Raw genomic sequence first — 22,008 nt, 5'->3', positions numbered from 1 at the left:
GCGGCTGCCTTCACACTAGTAAACTTGAGCGTGTTGATGACGTCAATGTGGCGCTGAGGGGGAGAGGAGGGGCGGATGGGGGGGTTGTGATGAGAGTTGTGGCTGTGCTGCAGCATCACTCAGCAGCTCTCGTCCACCGAGCGCACTCACACACACACACTCTCAGTCGGTCTCGTGGACTTTTCAAGTTGACCGCAAGCTCGCGCGGACGGCACAGAGAGCGACTTGTCTTCGTTTCTTTCTCTCACGCAATCCCACCCACGCGAGGGGAATGCCATCGATAAACATGAAACTGGAGATGGTCACCATCATCGCCTGCGAGGTAGACGTCGAGGTGTTTACGTCACACAAAATGCAGGTACGATTTTTTGTGGAACGACGGCTGTCACGTGTGCGCGTTGAATGCAGACGCGGTGATGTTGTTTTATCAATGGGTGCGAGGTTACGCGCGGCGCGCGCGCGCACACACACGCGAGTGTGCAGTTAGCGCCTTTTAATGCGGTAGCGGTAATGGGGCGCTGATTGACGTTGCACCAGTCGGGAGAATGCGCAACCTGTGCTCATTGGAGGTGGGATGACTAGAGTGAGGGGGGGTCCATGCGGGATAGTGAGGCAGATGAAGGCGCATTGTCCCTGACAGTACCCCCCATTTAAACCTGTCAGCATGGCAGTTACACCCTTCGGAACAGTAATCGGCCACAATATTAGGTACACCTACACAGGCTATACAAAATAATAATGATCATTTTGATGTATTTCTGTCCAATTGTGGTGGTATAGTTTGCACAGCATTACACTGAGAGGTGTTCCTAATCTTTTGTCCATCTCTTGTAGTTAGGTAACCAATTTATTAGAAATTGTGATCATCGTTGTGATGCAGTGCTGTCCGACATCAGCGTATACTACAACCAGAAAAATGAACATATTTTTAAATGACTATGTCTCTGGCACTGGTAATAAAAACGGAGCGTTATCATTTTAAATGTATCATTGGAGCTCAGATGAGACTGCAGGTATACCTAATGCCGTGGTCAGTGAGCTATGGGAGACTTTTTGGGGAATATTGCACTGACTGACACTAATACAGTTCACTTGATTAAAAACATAATCCTATGCAGGAACGCAAATACATTTTTGACATTAAAAGATTTCTATTCTGTGATGGGCTGTATGGCGGGGTAGCATGTTGACCTCACAGCCTTGAGGTTATGAGTTCGAATAGGCTGCAGTCTTGCTTTTTGGAGCTTGCATGTTCTCCAATGCGCTTATGTCTGTTTTCTCCTCCCACACTGCAAAAACATGCATGTTAGGTTCTTGAAGACTCTTCATTGTCCATAGATTTCAATGTAGGTGTGAATGATTATTTTGCTACATGTGCCTTCTGATTGGCTAGCGACCTGTCCAGGTACCCCTAAATCAGCTGCAGTTGGCTCATTGATTTTCAGTCATCTCAATAGCAAAGCTGCCTGTTTAAATGTTGTTTTTGTACCTTCTCAATGGTTTGTCAGTCACAGAGGAGTAAAGCACATGGATGACATATTTTAGCCTAAATGCCCCTCAGTTTTTATGACCCGCCCTGTCAGGTCTATGGACAGATGCCGTCGAGTGGCTGGCTGAGGTGATAGAGGTTTTAAACGTACCCGTGGACCATGAATGTTGCTAATTCCGTTCCGCTTCTGAATCATCAGCTGGCTGAGGTCCCTTGCTCTGCTTCTGTTGGCTAGGCTTATGCTTGGAGTTGGCAAACGAGGGATGTGGATTTTTTTTTTTTTTTTTCCATAGGTGGATATTTAGTTTTAACAAAGCTCCTGAAGCCAGCGTGTTCCCATGTGTGCACGACAAATGTTTGACAACATTTCATCTGACACGTCTTCAGTCTCTGCTAGGTTGTTCTTCCTCTGGCACAGTGAATACTTAATTAAAACAAAATGCAATCTCCCCCCCCCCCCTTAATTCTGACTGACTGGACTGTCAAGTAAGTTTGTGATTGGGAGATAGCTGCTCTTTGATGAAATCAATGAGATGAATGAAAGGATGACAAAAACCATCTTCCTGGGATAAGAGAAAACAGTGTTAGTCAGATAGACCGCAGACATTACTTAGTAAAAATAGCAGAAACAGATGTGACTTATAGGTATGAAAGAAAAGTTTCAGCGAAGTACATTTTTTAACAACTCCTGTATGTTAAGCTTACCAGGTCTCCATATGAACTTATTTTAACTCGTAACAGGAGTGTTATCACAGACGCACTTTTAGAGCTATCTGCTCAACCTAAAATTAGTTTTTTGGGTTTTTTTTAGACACAGCAAGCTTCTTCTTTTTTTTTAATTTTTTTTTATTTTTCTCTCAGCCCAACTCCATCCTCTTGATCTGTTGGGTCACTGTGCTGACTTTCCCCAATGCAAGTGGACTATAATGTCAGCAAAATCTTTGTCATGATATGCAGTAGTTCATAGATGACAGTGACACAAATTCAGTGTGGCCCTTCTGGCCGACTGGTAGGTGATGATTTGAAGCATTCTGTATTGATAGCTAATAAGAGGTAGTGCAGCAGACCATTATCTAACGAGTTTATTTCACCTCAACACCCAAGTCAAAATTTTCCAGGACCCGAAGTTACCAAAATATATCGTGCAGTGTTACCGTAACATAATACTGTATATGCATAGAAGCTAAGTAAAAGAACATATTAAATGTACATTTTTATCCATCCATCCATTAGCCACAGCTTGTCCTCATTAAATTCGTAAGTGAGCAGCTGTACACCCTGGACTGGTCGCCAGCAAACAATCGTTCATATTTACACTTTTGGGCAATGTAGTCTTCAAGAAACCCAACATGCATGTTTTTGGGAGTGTGAGAGAATGACAGAGTACCCAGAGGCGAACCCGCATAAGCTCGAGATTCGAAACCTGCACTGCAGAACTGTGAGGCAAACACGCTAACCACTAGAACACTGTGCCACCCTAGACATATTTATTTTCAGAAACAGCCCAAAAGAATGTGCGAGTAGAAAATAGGTTGAAAAAAAATGAACCAGCGACTTACTCTGTTGTCTCAAGCTTTACGTCCGGGAAACTTTAATCAATGCACACATGAACAAAAGTGCACAAATAATACTTCTTTGTAAACTGTGTTTCTAATCAATCAAATACAAGTTAGAAAATCCATCCATCCACCAAATCCACTATTATTTAGTTATGCATCTCTCCACCCACCCTGAATTCTTCCATCCATCCTGACTTTGAGTTAAGATGTAGGGTACAACTGGTACCAGCTAACAACAGTTTTAAGAGTTAAGACTTTATCCAAAACCCAATTTGTCTTCAATTGTGGATGGTTTTCCAAAGTTTCCAGCCATGGTCAGAGTCGAATCACATTAGTTTTGTTCAATGGCCAGTTCTTGTCAATCCTCACCAGACAGGCTGGACATGGCCTGTCGGAGCAGGAGTGCCGTCCTCTTCTAAAGCTTCCTGTCGGGCAGCTCTTATCAGTGAACCTGTATCATTGTGACCCGAAAGAAAGGAAGGATTCATGCACAATTAAAAGAGCAGACGGAGAAGCGCTGACTTTCGAAACAGCACAAAGAACACGGTTAATCCTGGTTTTGTGGTGCAGGGAGAAGTGATAGAGTGTAAAGGCAGATTAAATGCAGTCAGTCAGATTACCCCCCCCCCCCCCCATTATTATCACCTAACAATATCTATGCCAATCTGATGTCCCTGATCACACAAGATGAGATACAATGACCATAGAGTCTTGCAAGCAACAACGGATGGACTAATGTGGGTTATTACGTTTTATGCAAAGATTGACTATTGACCACAGACCAATTCCAGTGCTGCTTGAATTAGCAAACATTGTTTGTTTTGTTTTAGGGTGCTTTAAATACTGTATATAGTTAGCTTTTTCTGGTCCAAATACATTTGGCCTTGTGAACTTGAACATCTTGACTTGGTAACTTTTCATAGGCTAAAACATTGAATACAACCAAAATATGTCACAACAAATCCTGTGAGAGTCCCGTCTTCTCTGAGTGGTGGCAAGAATATGAACAGGACAAAGGCTTTCACAAAATTCTCGTGAACTGAGCATCACCTGTATGCCGTTTTGGTTCTAACCAGTTTAATTGGGTTCAAGGTTAGATGGCTTCCACACCAGAACCGTTCACTTGGAACTATACCTATCTTACCTTATCTGACCGAATGAACCATATACAGTATGGAGGGGAAACAAGCGCATGTTTGATTACAATGGACTAAAGCGTGCTCGTGTGAAAGTACCCCTTGTTGGAGGAAAAGCATAAAGCTCTTTGCTAAGTCCCCACCAGTTACGGTACATGAATAATGAGCCAAACAGAGAGGCTATAGTCAGAGCAAGTAGGTCGGACCAGCCCGGCAGAATGGACATGCCGTTGCGAGGTTTTCATTCCACTTTTCTTTGTGTTCACCCTGGGCAAAAACAAAGGGTGCATCGCTGCCCTGAGGGTCACTGAGCTCGTTATTGTGGGCTGACAGCGGACGTTGTCGTGTTTGTTTGTGACTAGGCCATCATGACCTGGAAAGTCAATTAGCGTCAGCATAGGTGGACAGGACACATGGGCCCTCTTCAGGTTTGCGTTTTTGCTTAGGAACTTTCCTTTCCTACCCTATCCAAGCAAAATGAACTGGAAGTAATTAGGAAAGGTGCCTCGATGCTGCCTTTAAGCCACCTTTAGTGTAGGTCACTCCTGAGCAACCTTTACAATAAGAAAGGAAATGTATTACCCGCAGTCCTTGAGTACAGCAGCAATATTTCAATTAACAGACCACCGACAAGGTTTACAGCCTACACGGAGATGCTTGAGTGTCACGTTGCACTTAAAAAAAAAAATCAAATACAACTTTGATCTTAATAAAAGAAATAGTACATAACATATTAACAAACATGCATCCACAATACAGTCCTAGTGAACAATAGCAATGTGAACATCAAATTTGCCTCACTAATTGCATCCATACCCAAAAACACAAAATATTAACCATAAAATACATAAAACAAAATACAGAAACATCTACGAGGGATAAAACGTCCAGCGAGAGAGGAAAAGGACAGAAAAAAACAAGCTGGGGACCTTTTTTCTTTTTTATTCAGAAAACAGAATATACAAACACAGTCGCCAGGGGGTGACATACAGTCAGTGGCAAAAAGACAGATGTTCATGTTACAAAAATACGTTATGAAGAGCACACAGATCCAAAGTCTGAATGGCTTTCGCAGTGTCTCATGGTCCAAATTTATTGTTTCACTTCATTTTAGTATACCTATCTTTATATTTTTTAATCACTGCATAAATATTTACATGGGTAGAATCTATAGATTATTTTAAAAGACGCCTATTGCATTTTATTAAGTAAATAGTGTGCAGGTAAACCTGCAAACTCGAGTCTTCTCGATGAGATGGAGGAAAATGGTGACAGGCAACTACGGTTGCTTGTTCTTCATGACAACAAAGCCTGAGGGTTTTATATGTCTCTGTGGTACTGTTGACAGCGTTGCAGAATTTTATGGATGTCTTGTCCTGTTCACACCACAATGGTGGCACAAGTTTTTTTCCTCCTCTGAACATTTCCAGGAGGTTCACCTTGTCCTGGAAGAACTTTCCTCGAGCACTCTTCTGGCAGGAATACTTCAAAGGCATTGAAACCAAAATCTATGCGGCGGAACTCTATTGCAATCAGTGAAAACACTCAACAGTATGTAGATTACCTCATCAGGCGAAATCACGTTTTAACCAAGAAAAGCACACAAGTGGTGCCCTGAGATACGAGTGATCTGACCTACAGGTTTTTCAAGATACGAGCCGTCATTCTGCCGATTTTTATTTTATTTTTTACATTTTTTTTGGCTTTGACTTGGGAGCGCAAACTTGGGATGCAAGTGCTGTATGGTGGCAGTTAACTGAATCACTTGGCAAATAGTGAACATTTCATCAAAGAAGTGGCTTCCAGCTGTTTATCGCCACTCCAGTTGAAATTTACTGCCAAACTAAACATAGATGAGAGAATTACACATTGTGTTTATTTTATATTTATCAAACGTTATTTTTTGTATTTTTGTATTATTATTTTTTTTAAATTGTACTTTCTGCAGCCAGGTAGGCCTTTCAAATGACAATCTGTTCTCAATTGCCTTGCGTGGATAAACAAAGGTTAAATAAATAAATAAAATACAATTTCTGAAGGAGTTGTATGGTCCTTGTGCAAAGATACTGTAAATTGTTACAACAAAAACTACCTTATGTCTTATAATGTAATTTTGAGAACATTATGCAGATCTCAAAAGTCAAAACTCAGCACTCTACAATGCACACAAACAAATAACATTGTTGATGTTATTAATATCCAATTGAATATAGTATATTGAGATTTTTGACCTTATAGGCCCTTCCTCTCGGCCATACTCTTTCATTTCCAGTTTTCGGATGTTTCCTGTATGCTTACTATGTAGCCGTGTATTATTTTCGCCCTGTAAACATTCATTTGCAAGCTAATTTGCTGTGCACAGAGTGTATCAGCCAAGCACTTATTCCAGTGTTTCGCGATTACATTTTACTTTAGCTTAGCGGTTAGCATGGCTTCTCTTGTTAATTACTCCCCGTCCTCTTTTCGCGAAAACAATACTTGTCATATCAGTAGCTTATTCGCTGCCGTGGAGGTGATGATTAGTGAGTTTGAGGAGCGGCTCTGCACCGTATTTCGCCGTGCTAGCTAGCCACCCGCAGCTAGTAGCGAGCTGGAGTGGCGCAACATAGCGTAGCGAGCATTCCCCGATAGTACTTGAGCAGGAGGGAAAGTAGGGAGAATGGGTATATGTTCGACGTGGATGTGCTATCAGCTCCTCCACTTCTGTGATCTGACAGTTTTACACAGAGGCAGATGCGATGACATCATCAACAAGCATTATCGCAATTGGTCAGTAGAGTCCAACTCTATACCTTCGGCCAAATTCATATTAACCACCGAATATACCGCTCACCTATAAAAAGCTCTAAACATTTAACCCACAAAAGCTCAGAATGCATAATAATAAACGTTTGTTTGTTTGTTTTCATAGACAGTACTTTGTATGGCTCTCAGTGGACTTGGCCCCTGGTAGGAAAAAGGTTCCTTACACTGCTTTTTTGGACTGCCTGCCCTTTTCGTCCTCCGTTTTCATTTGTTTAAGTCATTAAATCGCATCTCAAATGGTTGTTTCTCTTGTTCAGTACTTTCCTGCCACCGGCCTGTCACTGAAATGTGACAGGCCAATTAAACAACAGCCAACGCAATAATCGCGGCGACTTTATGACCTCTTGGCCATCAGTTGAGTAGTTTAAATCAAATGATTACTACAGAGAATGCGTTTCAAGCTGTTACACGGAAGAAATACAGACACAGTGACAATAACATACTTAACAGATGAATGCTGTTAATGTTGGAAGAGGTTTCCAGCACTCTGTGGCACTTTCCAATTGTGCTAAACTCTCATTGTACATAGGCACGTCAAATACATCATGCCTTTGTCATAGCAATACAAAATTTGATGACTAACGTGCTATTAATGGTTCGGCAGGATGTCTGACATGTTTTTGTTCTCGCTGCCTCGCTGCCTTTTGTGGTCCGCTCAAACACGTTGTCACCCCCCTCTCATTATGACTGTGTAAAAAAACAAAGCGTGAAGCTCTGCGTCATTTCAATGCTGTGACCATTGAGCAAATGTTCCAGAGTTTTAGCAGGCATCTTTTTGTGTGTGTATGGAATAGAATGGCTTTATTGTTGTCGTGTAAGCACGTACCGTAAAATTCAAGGCGCTGCAACAGATTCAAGTGCAACTTAAAAATAGAAAAAGACATGAAATAAGATAACATGTTGAACGGTAAAAAACACAGGCACCAGAATAGAATTACTGGATGTTATCACTGTTTTTGTTTTGGTTTTTTTCAAACAGCAGAAGGCATATTACATCCATCCATCCATTTTCTGAGCCGCTTCTCCTCACTAGGGTCGCGGTCGTGCTGGAGCCTATCCCAGCTATCATCGGGCAGGAGGCGGGTTACACCCTGAACTGGTTGCCAGCCAATCGTAGGGCACATAGAAACAAACAACCATTCACACTCACATTCACACCTACGTGCAATTTAGAGTTGTCAATTAACCTACCATGCACGTTTTTGGGATGTAGGAGGAAACCGGAGTGCCCGGAGAAACCCCACGCAGGCACGGGGAGAACATGCAAACTCCAGACAGACCGGGGCCAGGGATTGAACCCCGGTCCTCAGAACTGTGAGGCAGACGCTCTAACCAGTCGGCCATATTACATGTCAGTTTCTGAACAGGATGTAAACATCCATGCGTCCGTCAACTTTCTATGGCACTTGTCCTCATTACGGTCGAGGGTCAGCTGAGGCCTATCCCAGCTGACTTTAGGGCAAGAGGCGGGGTAAACCCTGGACTTGATAATAACAATATCAATTATGTCATATCATTTGTATTAATTCATTCCCTCACCCAACGAGAAACGATAATAGAATTAATGAGGAATCGAGCACAACCAGAACATGCTGACTCCATTCAGGATCCAATCGCAGCTTTGCTCCAAAAAAAAAAAATCCCCTATATGTTGTTTTTGTGCTCTTTCTGAAACACTCTAAGATGCTGCCAACGCCCTGTCTGAATAAGAATTATTATCAAGGAAGTATGTTGATCTGCGACTGAAAGACAAGCTTTGTATGTTGTGGAGGAGCTACGTTTAGCCTGGGTTGTTAGAGGAAGAGAGTCTTAGCCGCATGCGGATGTACACGTGCAGTTCTGTTTTTTTTTGTTTGTTTGTTTGTTTTTTTCCCCCCCTGAAAATCAAATCATCTGCAAGCCATTTACTTTGAAGTGTAATGGTGTAAGATGAGTTTGAAATGATATTAAACTGTTTTGGGACAAGCAGTACTGATTTACTCATTTCACTTTTCTCTGTTACTGTTGTGAATAGGTAATGTAGGTATACTATACCCTTTGTTTTATAATGATTTTACTATCTCAAATAGTCAAGTCCATTTTAGATGATTTTCATGGATTATATTTACCACTCTCCAAAATCTTTTTTTTACAGTGGACTGTGTTAATGCAAGGTCATCGTCAAAGTCAGTAGGCATTGATCGCTGCTTGCAAATAGCCACCTTCCTTTGAGATCATTGAAAGAAAGGACACTGACAGGACGCTCGGTCGCTGACTAAAGCGTGAATTAGGTCGGCATGTTAATATGATGCAGGAGCAGTAGGTGACTGCAGCCCACAGGATGTAGTGTGACCGCTCTTTGAGGCCCGGGATGGACCGAGACTGCGACCGGATCATGTTCTGCACTTTTAGGAAACCAGAGCCCGCATTATGGCAGGGTTGAACGATTCAGGGCCAGAGAAGTGGGGGGATGGTGGGGCTCAGGTGTGCTTGCTCCCGCGGTCCAGGTGGCTGGGCAGGTTGAGCGGAGCGGCTCACATTGGCCTGAAAACTTAGAGACGTGCAGCGGCTCAGGTGTCGGCTGAAGGATAGCGATTGCGCCCATGAGCGTGACGTAAGACAAAGGACGATGTCCTGGGCGGCGGGTCGAGTGACACGTGCGTCAGAATGACAAAATAACTTTGAAGTGATGATATTACAGGCATCCAGAGCCTGCTAAGGTTTAGTTAAAGACGAATATACAGTAAACCACCGATATCCGTGGGGGTTAGGGGCCGAACCCTGCAGCGAATAGTGAAAAAACACCAGCAATTAACACCCCATAAACTCATTTTACAACATTACCATTGAAAATGAATGCCTTTTGTCCCCGATCACATTTTTTTTGCACCTGAGTCCAAGTCACTTGATTTGACGTATCTACTAATAGAGTGTCCCGATCGGCAAATTACTGCACGTGATTGGCCACGATTTCCGATCACCTGATCGGACCGGGACAGCCCTAATCACAATACTTCACTGAGAACAATTACTATGGTTCTGTGGTTATGATCACACACTCCCCTTTTCCTTCACTGGAACCCTTTTGTCGTGGTACCACAAAAAAAAGAAAAAAATAACAATAATAATAATAATAAGCCAAAGAAATACAGAAAAGCCAAACATAGAAAAAAAAAAAGTGCATGCTAACTGAGCAGAAGTCTCCGAGATTTGCTAACCTCTCGTTTGACGATGGTTGGAATTCTAAGTTTTGTTTGACTTTCGAGACATTGTACTACAAATTCTACCACTTTTGGAGCATTCCACTTTGGTGCTTACACTGTAATAGAAACCTAATAAGCGTCGCTGCCTAACAAAAAGCTGTTATGCCCCAATTTTTGTGAGGGTTTTCTTTTTGTGGTCCACAAAGAAAAAAAGGAGATAAATGCTTTTCTATAGCTAGCGACGATAATCACAAGACAATAATGAGATATGACAATAAGCATTGTGACATGTAAATTGCTGCCAAATGTAAGCGATCTGGATCAGATTTGGTTTGAAATGACAACTTGCACCACCTCGTCGGATAAAACTTGGCAGAAAAGCTTGCCCGCTTTTTAATCAACATGGGGGATTCTCACCAAAATCTATTGGGAGCACCGCGCAGGGGGGGAAAAAAACAAACCCAGGCTGATGAAAACATATCATCTTTTGGCAGCGGTATTAACTCTGATTGCCAAGGGAGCCAATGGGAGCCCAATTTTCCTGTCACGGATAATGGTACCAAAAACATGCAGTTTATCTGAAAGAATCACTCTAGTCTGACCGTTGTTTTATGTCGATAATGCATTTGTACTCTGACATGCTGTCGTCTCGCCTGCCCGGAATCCAGATTGCGTCTTTACTACACTAATATTTGATCACCAACATCAGATATCAGCATTCAACTAGTTTTCCTTGATCATCTTAGGGGAAACTTCATCCATCCATCCATCCATTTTCTATGCTGCTTATCCTCAATAGGGTCACGGATGAGCCTATATCAGCTGACTTAGGGCAAGGGTACACCCTGGATCACAGTCCACAATCACAAGCCACATATAGGTGTAGATAAATTCAAGCTGTTTATTTCCACTCTCAATTGACTGGTTCATTTAGTGTCAAACTAAACCTAAAACAAAGAGAAATACACATTGTGTATTTATAATAACAGGCTTGTAGTTTGGGGTTGGAGATTCATGATTTTTTTTTAGTGGAGATGATATGTGTGTGGTGTGCTGTGTTGATCATATTGAGTTCACCACACTCCCTATAAAAGCAGTAAGTGCACAGCAATATTTTTACTTGTTGTGTGTGTGGTCTCCCATTTTAAAAATCAGTTATGTCAAAAATTGGTACGCGTGTACCCTGTTTCAGTGCCTCTCAGTAGTTGTATGCAATGTTGTTAGTCATTGTGTCTCTGCAAAGGAGACTGTACAACTCTGTGACCCTTGCGTGTTATGTGAAAAGCACATGTGTGGCCTAAGTGGCGCTGACCAGGAAAAGGTCCTGCCTGGACACCAAGAAAAAAAAACAAAAAAAAAACATAACGACCAGATTGTTGGTAATAGGATTAATGTGTCCCAGTGCGCTGTAATCTGATTTCAATCTTCCCGTCTTGGACAGACTGTTCCCAAGAGAGCGTGAACGTCGGCCCCTGTCGATATGGCTCGCTGCTCGGGTTATCGACCCCGCCACAATAAAACACTCGGCCCACTATAGGCCTCCGCGGTGTGTTTGTACCCATCACAATGTGCACAAAACATGCTGATGCTCATGACTGCATGGGTGTCAACATTGACTACTGAATAAAAGCCTCTAAAAGGAGTGGACGTGCAATTGTTTTCCATCTGCCATTAACAAAGGTGGGTAAAAGCTTGTGTGTTAGGGAATGCTACAGTACTGGAGCGGGCGTGTGAAGATTAATACTTGACACTCACATCTCCTGCCCTGTTGTGTTGAAAGCAATTGTCGCTGCACAACAGCTATTTTATCCATCTCGCTGCTGAGGTTGATATTATTGGACTATCTTATTGCGGAATGCCTAGATGGATTTTGCATTATTAAACAACAATACACTGTCCACTTGACGTTGCACTCCTCACGTTCTCAGGGGATTGAACTAGCAGTTTTTCAGTGGGATGGCCCAAAATTCTGTGTGATGCCCATGAAGACCAACAATGTAGACAGGGGGTTAGGAGCCATCGGGGTGGCCACCCTTCAGTCCGTGGTGACCACGACCACCCCTGGTCACCCCCTGGCTCTGCCCATGGATGTTCTACACTGTAGTACCTGTGACTTGATATGTGTGTGGCTTTTAAAAGCAGGGCCTGGCCTAGTACGTGACGTGTGCTTCAGCACTTGAGAGTGTAGTTGGCTGTTGTTAGCTTAGGTTACTCAGTCCTATAGGAGCCAGTCTGCGCGTTGAGTCCCTGGGCGTCAGATGTGGCCTTTGCACCTAGCGTTTGAATGCTCATTACTCGTTTGTTTTGTTGCCATTTGTTCAATAAAGTGATTGAAAGTCCTCAGATGGCTGTGTCTATCCTTGAGCCCTAGTGGGGGCTTTACAATATGTTCTAACTTGCGGTGGTAGGCTATATTAAATAAGCTAACAATGTTTTTGTCAGCTTTTGTTGGCCATCGTAGACGTGCACTTGTGTAAGCCAGTTCTACTTTGCAGTAGACAATTTGCTATCTTCTTTTTAAGTCTGAAAATCTGTCTTTTCTGAACTCTTTCCTCCTGGCTCCTGGAGTGGTCTGCAGTAACATTTATCAGTCTGACAGAGATTTACTTTTGACTTCTTTTTGTATTCGAATTATTCAAGTTGTTTGAATAATCTTTCGCAGCCCTTGAACTGGACCCTAACCCCCAAAGTCAGGGGAGTGAGCCGCGACACCTTCATTGACTCATGTTGAATTACTCTGTTGTGTTTTAATGATTTAGCTGTCTGTCAGCAGGTTGATATCTTCTACGGTAATGTATTTTATGAAATAGACCATTCATTGTGGTCTTCTGCCTCATTCTTGTCAGTGCACAGTCTGGCGATTGCAGAAAACACTGCTCGCCATAATGTGTGCAGACAAACAAACAACCCATAATTACTGAGTTAATGTCCATGCAAGAGTTGAAACTAAAAGTTGACTCTGTAGTCTGTACATTGACTGTGCTTGAAGCTATAAAAATATCTACCGCTTTGAGACTTTTAACCGCTTGCCCTGATTGACCCCATTACCTCATTTTCCATTTGGTGGTTAAAGGTAATTAAAAACGATGTTCCACGTCATGCGGAATTAATTTTCTTAATTATTTCAGTGGCACTATAGTACCGTCCTTGACTCACCCTGAGGCTCCGTGACCTAGATTGTTGGTTTTCACCCAGATCTCACTGAAACATCAGGCGAGGGATTAGACCAAGCTAAATCCACGCATGTGTCACAGATGACTGATTCGCCAAAGGAGGGTAAAAAAAACATGAATAAACCCTCTGTATGTCCCAATTAGGCTTTGTTAATCTCGTCGTACCAAATGGTGCAATTCCAGTGAAAATGTGGATTACAGTCGAGGATTTAAGCGAGTTAAGTGGTTTAGAAAATTAGAATGTAGAAAATTCCACAGAATTTTGAGTGACTCTAATTGCTTGAACGGAAGATTTTCAAATGCATGTAGATACTGCATTATTTTAGTTGACTATCTAAAGAAGTCCAACATGATGTCTGCTTTGGGAAGTCTAGCTACATCAACACTAACACTTAACTCCTCTCGGTAACATTAAGTACCCAAAGAAATCTACCAAACACGGGGATAACACGCAAACTCCAAACAGGAAGGCCAGAGCCGAGATTCCAACCCTAAATGACAGAACTGTGATGCAGATGTGTTAACCATTCGTACACCGTGCTGCCTTCTTCCATCCCATTAGCTAATATTTAAGACGTAGCCACAGAGAGATGAATAATTCAAACAGGACCAAAACAAGAAAAAAGCAATACAATGTGCGCACCTGCATGCACACATAGATTCACAGACATTCACGTAAAACACAGAGAAACAAGCACACCCATATTTTCAATTTTTGTTTGTTTGTTATTGTTTTTTAAAAATCGTATAGTCTGACTGTTGCAGGCAGAGTAACGGCTCTTCGTCTGTTCGATGAGTCAGTGATGTTGCTTTGACTTCCCAACAGTCTTTGTGTGCGGGTGACCCATGTTTGAGGTTGCAAATGTTTCTTCTTTTAAAAGAACAACAGTACAGTGTCTTCTCGCTTGCCTGCCTCTCACAAAAAACAATGAAGGTACGAAAGCTAGATTGTAATAGAAAATTCAGCTCTAATCACTTCAGAGAAAGCAGCTGTTTGGCTGATAGTGAATCATTTTTTAAAATTAGGCTTCAAGCTGTTTTTTGCCACTAGGGTCAGTCAAAGTTTACTGTCAAACTAAACACAAAACATTGAGAACTACATGTTGTATTTTTAAAACAACCAAACTATTTTGCCTTAAGGACGTCCCCTGCCAGTTTAATGCTAACACACAGTACAACACTCTATAGACAGGTTACCGAATCGCATCAATAATTGCAACAGATAATTGCATTAAAACCCTTGAGCAACTGATATTTGAAGACAGTGGAGCAACACAAGTAGACAACAATATAACAATACTTGCAGGCATACATTCTTTATCTTCTGCAAAAAATGACTAATTTTACTGCATTTTACTGAGTCAGTTGTGAAGCTCCCCTTCATGTGTGTCTGTATGTCTATTATACTGACCCCTTGTGGCCAAAGAGCACAACGTAGGACTGGAACGGATTAATGGCGTTTCCATTTATTTCAGTGGGGAAAGATGATGTGATTTATGAGTGTTTTGTGTTACAAACGGAACAAATTAAACATGTTAGTCAAGGCACCACTGGAATCTCATACAGGGGGCCTTCGGTTTTCGACGGTCCCGACGCACAAGGTTTCATTCGCGCACTGAACTAGTTAGCACAGCGTAGTTAGCCACACATAATTGTGGTCACACGGCAAAAAAGGCACACTCAGTTGCTGTCATACGTACTGTTTTTATGGCCTGCATAGATATGTTTTCGTAGAAATATTCACTGCAGTTGTAACTTTACGACTGCTGTCACTCGTAGTATATGTGTTCACTTGTCCGCCTTCGGTCCAGGCAGTGTGGATTCACATCCCATTCAGTGAGAATGTAAATGTGAGTATGAATGGTTGTCTGTCTCTATATGTGCCTTGGGATTGGCTGGCGACCAGTCCGGGTCTAGTTTGCCTTAGGCCCGAAGTTAGCTTGGATAGGCTCCAGCTCACCCGTGTCTCTGAACAGGTTATACGTTGATATCGTATAGCGGCATAGAAAATAAATTGATGGAATACTCTACTACAGTATTGCGCTAGTGATAGACAACTGCGCATTCTGACTGTACAAAATCAGGTTGCTTCGCCACCGCAGAAACCTTAAGCTAAGGACACCCTGAAATCGGAGACTTACGGTGTCTGTCTATGTGCTAATGTAGACCTGGGTTGTGTTGCCGTACGTGCAAATAAAATGTGTTTAGGCTTCCGTGTTTGTATGGACGCTGATATTTGTCAGTGAACCCGACACATGTTGGAAACCGGACGCCGACTTTACATAAGAACACTCACAAACCACAATGCTGCGTTACACCTATTTCCACCACTTGACTGATCCATTAGCTTCAGGCTATGAGGTCACTGTCTGGCACAGAATTAGATTCCCCATGTTGACAGGCACTAGATGAACTGTACTGCATCCCACCCTCCTCTTAATCCCGTTTTGCTTCTGCTAGCACATTTTATTATGATGCCGTCACATTTGAAACCTTGTCAACGCGCCCCAATAGAACTGTTCCGAATGCTCAGGTGATTGTCAGAAGCGCGCCCGCGTTGTGAGTCATGCGTTGATGCCCCCGTGATGAAAGCCTTTCCATTACTGCCAGGGACATAACTGGCTTGTTACCTAGGGGGCAATCTGTTGATGGATGTCCAGTCGGGGTCACAGTTGGAGCGACCGCACTTGACCGGCAAACTTTACGTTTTGAGCCGCCTTCACACAGTGCCAACGTCCTGGCTGTCTCGTTTTGTCTCTTTCCACCTGTCACCTTCCACAGCGGGCCGCAATCCAGCGAGATAGGATTGCCCTTACCGTAGATGGCCCGTTAGATCAGTGAAACCGTTTATAAAAAATCAGGTTATCACATAACTGCCCATGTATTGGATTTACTCATTTTTCTATAGCGCTTGTTCTCATTGGGGTTGTGGCTAACTGGAGCCTATTACAACTGTCTTTGGGGTACCCTGACTGGTTGCGAGTCAATCGCAGGACACATGTAGACAAACAACCATTTACACCCACATTCACACCTATGAGCAATTTAGGGTCTTCAATCAACCTAACATGCATGTTTTTGGAATGCTTGAGGAAGCCTGAGTGCCTGGAGAAAACCCACACAAGCAAAGGAGAGTTCAACCCGGATTTTCTGCCTGTGAGGCAGGCTGGCTAACCACAAAGCCAAGCCGTGGGTTTAAAAAAATATTAAAAAAATTTAAAAACATGCGTGTGATATTCTGTTATTGGGTTAAAAAAAATCCATTGCAGAATAAATTGTTCAGCCAAAGCAAAATGAACGAATGCCTTTGGCAAGAAAAATGAATTTGGAGAACTGTCACGCTTAATCAAAATAAATTGAGCATGTTCACTACCTCTGCTAAGACTCACTTAGTTCGGGGTGTACCGCCTTACTACGCCACTACGCTTCTGTCATTTAAATACATGCTACATATTCAGTGAGACGTCCATTACCTCCAGGCTTTTCCCTGGCCTTGATTTGGTTTGCTGGCCCTCAGTCTGACACATGCGCACTAAAACCTAGCAGGGCTGAACTGCATGAAGTTTTCTTCAGAAATGTTGCAGGTGTTTATTATTGAAAAAATCTAAAGAGCCTTGTTGCTTCCTTCTTATCGCTGTGAGAAATGCACTTATGCTAGTAGTTTAGAATTTCCTGACCTGCCCAAATATAAAATCAGCTGATTCGATCATCTGCATTCAAGTCCACATAATATTGAGCACATATCACCTACTCCATGTGGTCACGTTTAATGATGACATGTTTTAAATTTGACCGAAGTGGCCTTGCAAAGACTTAAAAGGTCTGAAAAGTTTGATTTCGTTAAACCTGCAGAAACCCTGTAATAGATGCACCCACACAAGCGCACTTGAAGCTAGCACCAGAGAGATTCCATTGCATTATCACTGGTGGATGCATCACCAAGCCGGCGAATTACACTGAGCACAAATATCCCTCACCTCAACGTCGACAACTTGGCCGAATATTGTTATACCTTTATTATCAGAAGCTAATGCTGTCATTGTTAACACTGTTAGCTCATGCTAATCTGTTTTAACACTGCAGTTCTGCTTACTATTTGATTTTGTCATTGTAGTGCTTTGGCTGCTCTGGAAAGTAGCCGAGCAGTCAATGGTTGAGAAACTTGGTATGGGCGTGATCATTACGTTAAATAGCCAGAGTGAAGAACAACAGCTCGTTCACAGACACATTTTCAGAAATAGGTGGATAACTAAAGATGTGAAGCATTTGACTCCAGAGACCCAAATATTCGTGTACCGATATTAAAAATTACATTTTCCATAACGCATCGTTTTTTAATCATCAATCAAGATTAAAAAAAAAAAAAAGATGGTTTGTGCAGCAGCATGTCATTCTGTCAGGTAGAATGGGTGACATGAAGGCAAGTGCAGCAAGGGAATTAATCCCTAATCTCTATCTGAATGTTTTTAAACTCCTGTTTCAATACCGATGTCATATCGAGTGGTATAATGCTCGCTGGGCAAGGTGTCACAGCGAAGGGCCACATGCATGTCGCTCAACTTCCTGTAAGTGACGTCACGTCGATCTTGTGAATTTCTCCTCGTCCTTGTAAGCCTTAGCTGTTACATAAAGGTGACTCAGAGAGGCTTGCGTTCAGCACTGTCAACGACCCTTGCAGCTTCCATCTAGCCAGGTTGATTGTTTGACTCTTTGTCCTCGCAGCCTGCAACACATCCAGGAATGGAGTGGAATTGAGTCTGTTTTTCTTTCGCTGGAACTGGAGCCTTAGTCAAGGTGGAGGAAATTATGAACAGCTCCAAATACCAGTCAGTCTTAGGACAAAACCTTCAGGCTTCTACTAAGAAGCACAAACATTCCAGGAAAAGCCTACTAGAACATCAGAAATTTATTTGGGGTTAATCAGAGGCACATTAAATGGTGGCAGGTGTGTGCTGACTTCCATTTAACATGAGTTTGAATATGATTGGTTAATTCTGAACGCAGCCACATCCCCAGTGCAACCACATTATCTCAGTTGTTTATTTTTACTTCCCCTCTTTAAAATATTTCAATTGTGTTGTACGGGTTATAGGTCACATTAATAATGAGAAAAGTTTTAAAATGAGTTATCTTGGTCTCATTTTTTTCATATCGGAAAAACCTAGCATTTGAACAGGAGTGTGTAGACATTTTATAACCACTGTATATATATCGTACATGAATCATCTATATTCTTAACTGTGTAAACGATTAAGGCTGTGTTGGGAATTATTTACTCATTATTTACTCCCTAATCAGTATATAGGGATTTTTATATATTGAATTGATGCATTGTGGGATACAATGAGGACACTATCTGGAATAATCACTACATAATGGGGAAGCCACGATATTGTGGCTAGGAAATGATTTAAAACGCAGTTATCACCAGTTGCGGTACATTAATGGAGCGTGTACTTGTACTCTGTGCCCTTATTTGTGACTATCTAGTTATGAACAAGCTGAATAATATTTGCCAGTCAGTGTGAATACTTGTGAAGCGTAAAGTAGGACATGCTGTTCTCAGCACATTCACCTGATGTCCCGCCGCGAACAGCAGCAGGTACTGCATCAAGTTGTCTGTGCGGTATATGTGTGTGCGTGCTTACGTGTCACTCAGCTGGCGATTTTACTTGGTGGGGAAATTGCTATTGTATTCTGTCAGGTATTGGATTTGCAATTGTTCATCTTAATTATTTTGTGTGCGTTCACAACACTGGTTTAATTCTAACTTTATAACAGTAAAATGGATTGGACTAATATTAACATCCATGGCAGTGAATGAATTTGGCAATTCTGAGAATTTGTGTCAATTACCCGTGTGTCAACACTATTCCTAACAGGACTCAGTCCCTATCCCCCGCGGAGTACTGTACTTATGTATTGAATGCAAGATGAACCAGTTGGGTACCTAGTGGTAATCTGTCACCAGCCATTTTTGTGTGTGTGGTGTCCTGTTTTACGCAGCGTGGACACACTGAGAGGAATTTGAAGCTCACTGCCCACGTGCTTATGGGTACGACGCACAATTAAAACCAGGAGAATAAAGGGAGTGGGGCACCACATGGACCAACGCTACTTTTCAACCGTGCGCAACTCGACACCCCTCTCTTCTTCCTCGTTTCCCCCTCTCCTCTTCATCCCTTCCTTCCCACAGGATGCCTCGCGTATTGAGATCACATAAATTAGGGATCAGCAACACACTCACTTGTTGCACATCACTTGTTGACTTGTGTATCTAGAGGGTAATAAGACACGCGTTATATGATGGAACATGATCTTCAAGATTGCCCCACATCTCCCATCCTGCCCAAACATCCATTTAGCTTGACACATGGGAAATTCACGTCGTGGATAAGAGCAAGTGGGCTTCGCAGGCAGGACGAACAAACACTCTTGTTGCGCCAATGATAAGTGGAGATGTAAACACCATCTTTGCATCATTGCTTCAAGTCGCGGTAAGAAACCAATGTTTGAGGTAAATACACCCTGTGTATTATGACATCAGTGTGTCATAGCATCATCTCTTACACAGTGATCCTGTAAAATTGCCGCTTCAGTCATAACAGAAGATACGTCATTTATCAGCCTTTTACACAGAACTCAGAGAAGCAGGATATAGTGAAGCCCTACTTCGCCGCAGTTTGTTATTCACCTATTTGCTCTTTATGTGGATCCTATCCTGTCTTAGTCGCTGAAAGCTAACCTGTTTGCAGTTTTTGCACTCTTTCTGTAGCGCCCTAAGATGCCACAAGACGGTGCCAAAGCCCTGTCTTGGAAAGTAGTAATCGGTGTCTAGAAAGTATGTATGTTGGAGTGGTACATCTCAACTGAAAGATTAGCATGTTTGTATGTCGGGGAGGATCTAATTTTAGCGCAAGTTACGGAGATTCTTCGCCAGATGGGTTTGCTTTTGCTCTGCTACATGGACACTTCTGGTGCATTTTTTTCAAAATCAAATATTCTGTAAGCCATTCGTTTTTAACATGAGTTTAAAATATTTAAGGCATCATATTTTCTGATATTTACTGTTACTCACAATATTTCGCTTTTTGAAAAATAAAGATTATTTTTTTTTGCCGTTTTGGAACATTATATGGTTAACATGAAGCCATCCTATAAATTGTGCTGTAGAGTGAGAGGTGATGTTTAGCCAGACATCCTGACACATTTAAGGCTGTTTTGAGGTATTTCAGACGTGTTCCGTTTGTGAGAAAAGCAAACCGTTTTTTTTCTATACCATGCCACACTGCAGTGCAGTTGCGATTCACAGCTTGCTGAATCATTACACACCCTGCGGTGTGCCAGACATAGTGGTGCGATTTCTTTTTGGTCCGCGAGCGATTCAGGCGACATTTTGGAGCAGGGCTAGTTGTCAAAGTGACGAGATGACATTCATGAAGACAATTGATTGGAACAATACAAGTAATCATACTTATTTAAAAAAAATAAAAATAAAAAAAGAAATCTAAATCAAACTTCGGCTCTAATGAAGACTGCAGACTTGGCTTCTTAAACTTCTTGCCTTGTATCAACTGCTTATTAATTTGTATTACTGCCACCTACGAGATTGGAGTGACCGATAATGCTAATGGGCCATTAAGAGTTTAGTGGAAAACCCTGCAAATGTTAGCCCGAGGGAATAAAACAAAATTCACGACACAATTTTATTATGCTAAGAAACTCGAGTGTTTTTTTTGTTTTTTGTTTTTTCCTAAATGTATTTGTAGCCTGTATACTGGGATGAATTTTTGTGGATTCGATCTTTGCTGGAGTTTGTGTGCTCATCTGGGAAAATATTGCTTCGGTTTTTCTCAAATTTTCCAACAACATTCTCATAAGGATCTTATTTTGTAATTGGTAAACCTTACCAAATTCTTACACTGGATCCTTAGAGACAATATTTAAAATCTTGACATCCGCCAGCATTGTGAGTTTCGTCGGGTTGTGGTGAATTCTCAAAGGGCTCTTTTCAGGTTCTGGGAAGACTGAAGAGACTGACTGACTCTCAGCGATAGTGCACATTTAATTAAGATTGGAGTCAAGATTCTCGTGTCAACCGGAGTGGGAGCGACACTGACGACCTCTGGTTCATCTCGATCCACCTGAAGGCATATATACAGGAAGTGAGACCCAGTAAATTCTGCCTCAAAATATGCCTCCAAAGTCAGACCAAATTATCTAGTTTTGTGAGACTTCAGCATAGTGATTATCTAAACTAGGGGTGGGCTAACGTTCAACGTTGCTTGAATGCCTTTAAGCATACCGTATGTTTGTTTACCTGCGACAACCGACCAAGGAAAAATTGGAAGATATCACTGGGGAACACAATTTTTGTTGAGTTAGGTCTGACAGCTGTTTTTAACTAATTTTTGGGTGCGGAATCCAAAACTGATCTCAATTTTCTCTATCACGTCAAGTTTTTAAACAAAGTGTGAACGAAGTGGAACAATGGAAATATACAGTATACCTATGTAAATAAAACACTAAGATGCAATAGTTACAAGCTTTGAAAGCTAAAAAAACAGCATAAAACGAAATAGAACTTACAACGGTATGCCCATGGTTACAAGGTTAAGAGAAAAGCCAGCCCGTATCCTCTTAATTCCTACTATGCTCGTTTTC

General features: G+C 42.0%; 1 protein-coding gene across 2 annotated transcripts in view; it reads left to right on the top strand.

Annotated features, from left to right (window-relative positions):
• Positions 1–22,008, top strand: part of rcan3 (regulator of calcineurin 3) — a 47,071-nt gene that overhangs the window by 14,329 nt on the left and 10,734 nt on the right. The window contains exon 1 of one of the 2 annotated variants that reach the window (XM_061794118.1): positions 81–358. The exons of the other annotated variant lie outside the window; for it this stretch is intronic. Coding sequence (XP_061650102.1) covers positions 272–358 — 87 coding nt within the window. The 5' untranslated portion in view covers positions 81–271. Of the gene's footprint in view, positions 1–80; positions 359–22,008 lie in introns of those variants that run through there. 2 annotated transcript variants of the gene reach the window in all.

This window comes from Phyllopteryx taeniolatus, chromosome 13 (genome assembly GCF_024500385.1).
Source record: "Phyllopteryx taeniolatus isolate TA_2022b chromosome 13, UOR_Ptae_1.2, whole genome shotgun sequence".
Taxonomy (NCBI): Eukaryota; Metazoa; Chordata; class Actinopteri; order Syngnathiformes; family Syngnathidae; genus Phyllopteryx; species Phyllopteryx taeniolatus.
This window is presented reverse-complemented; position numbering and strand designations above follow the sequence as displayed.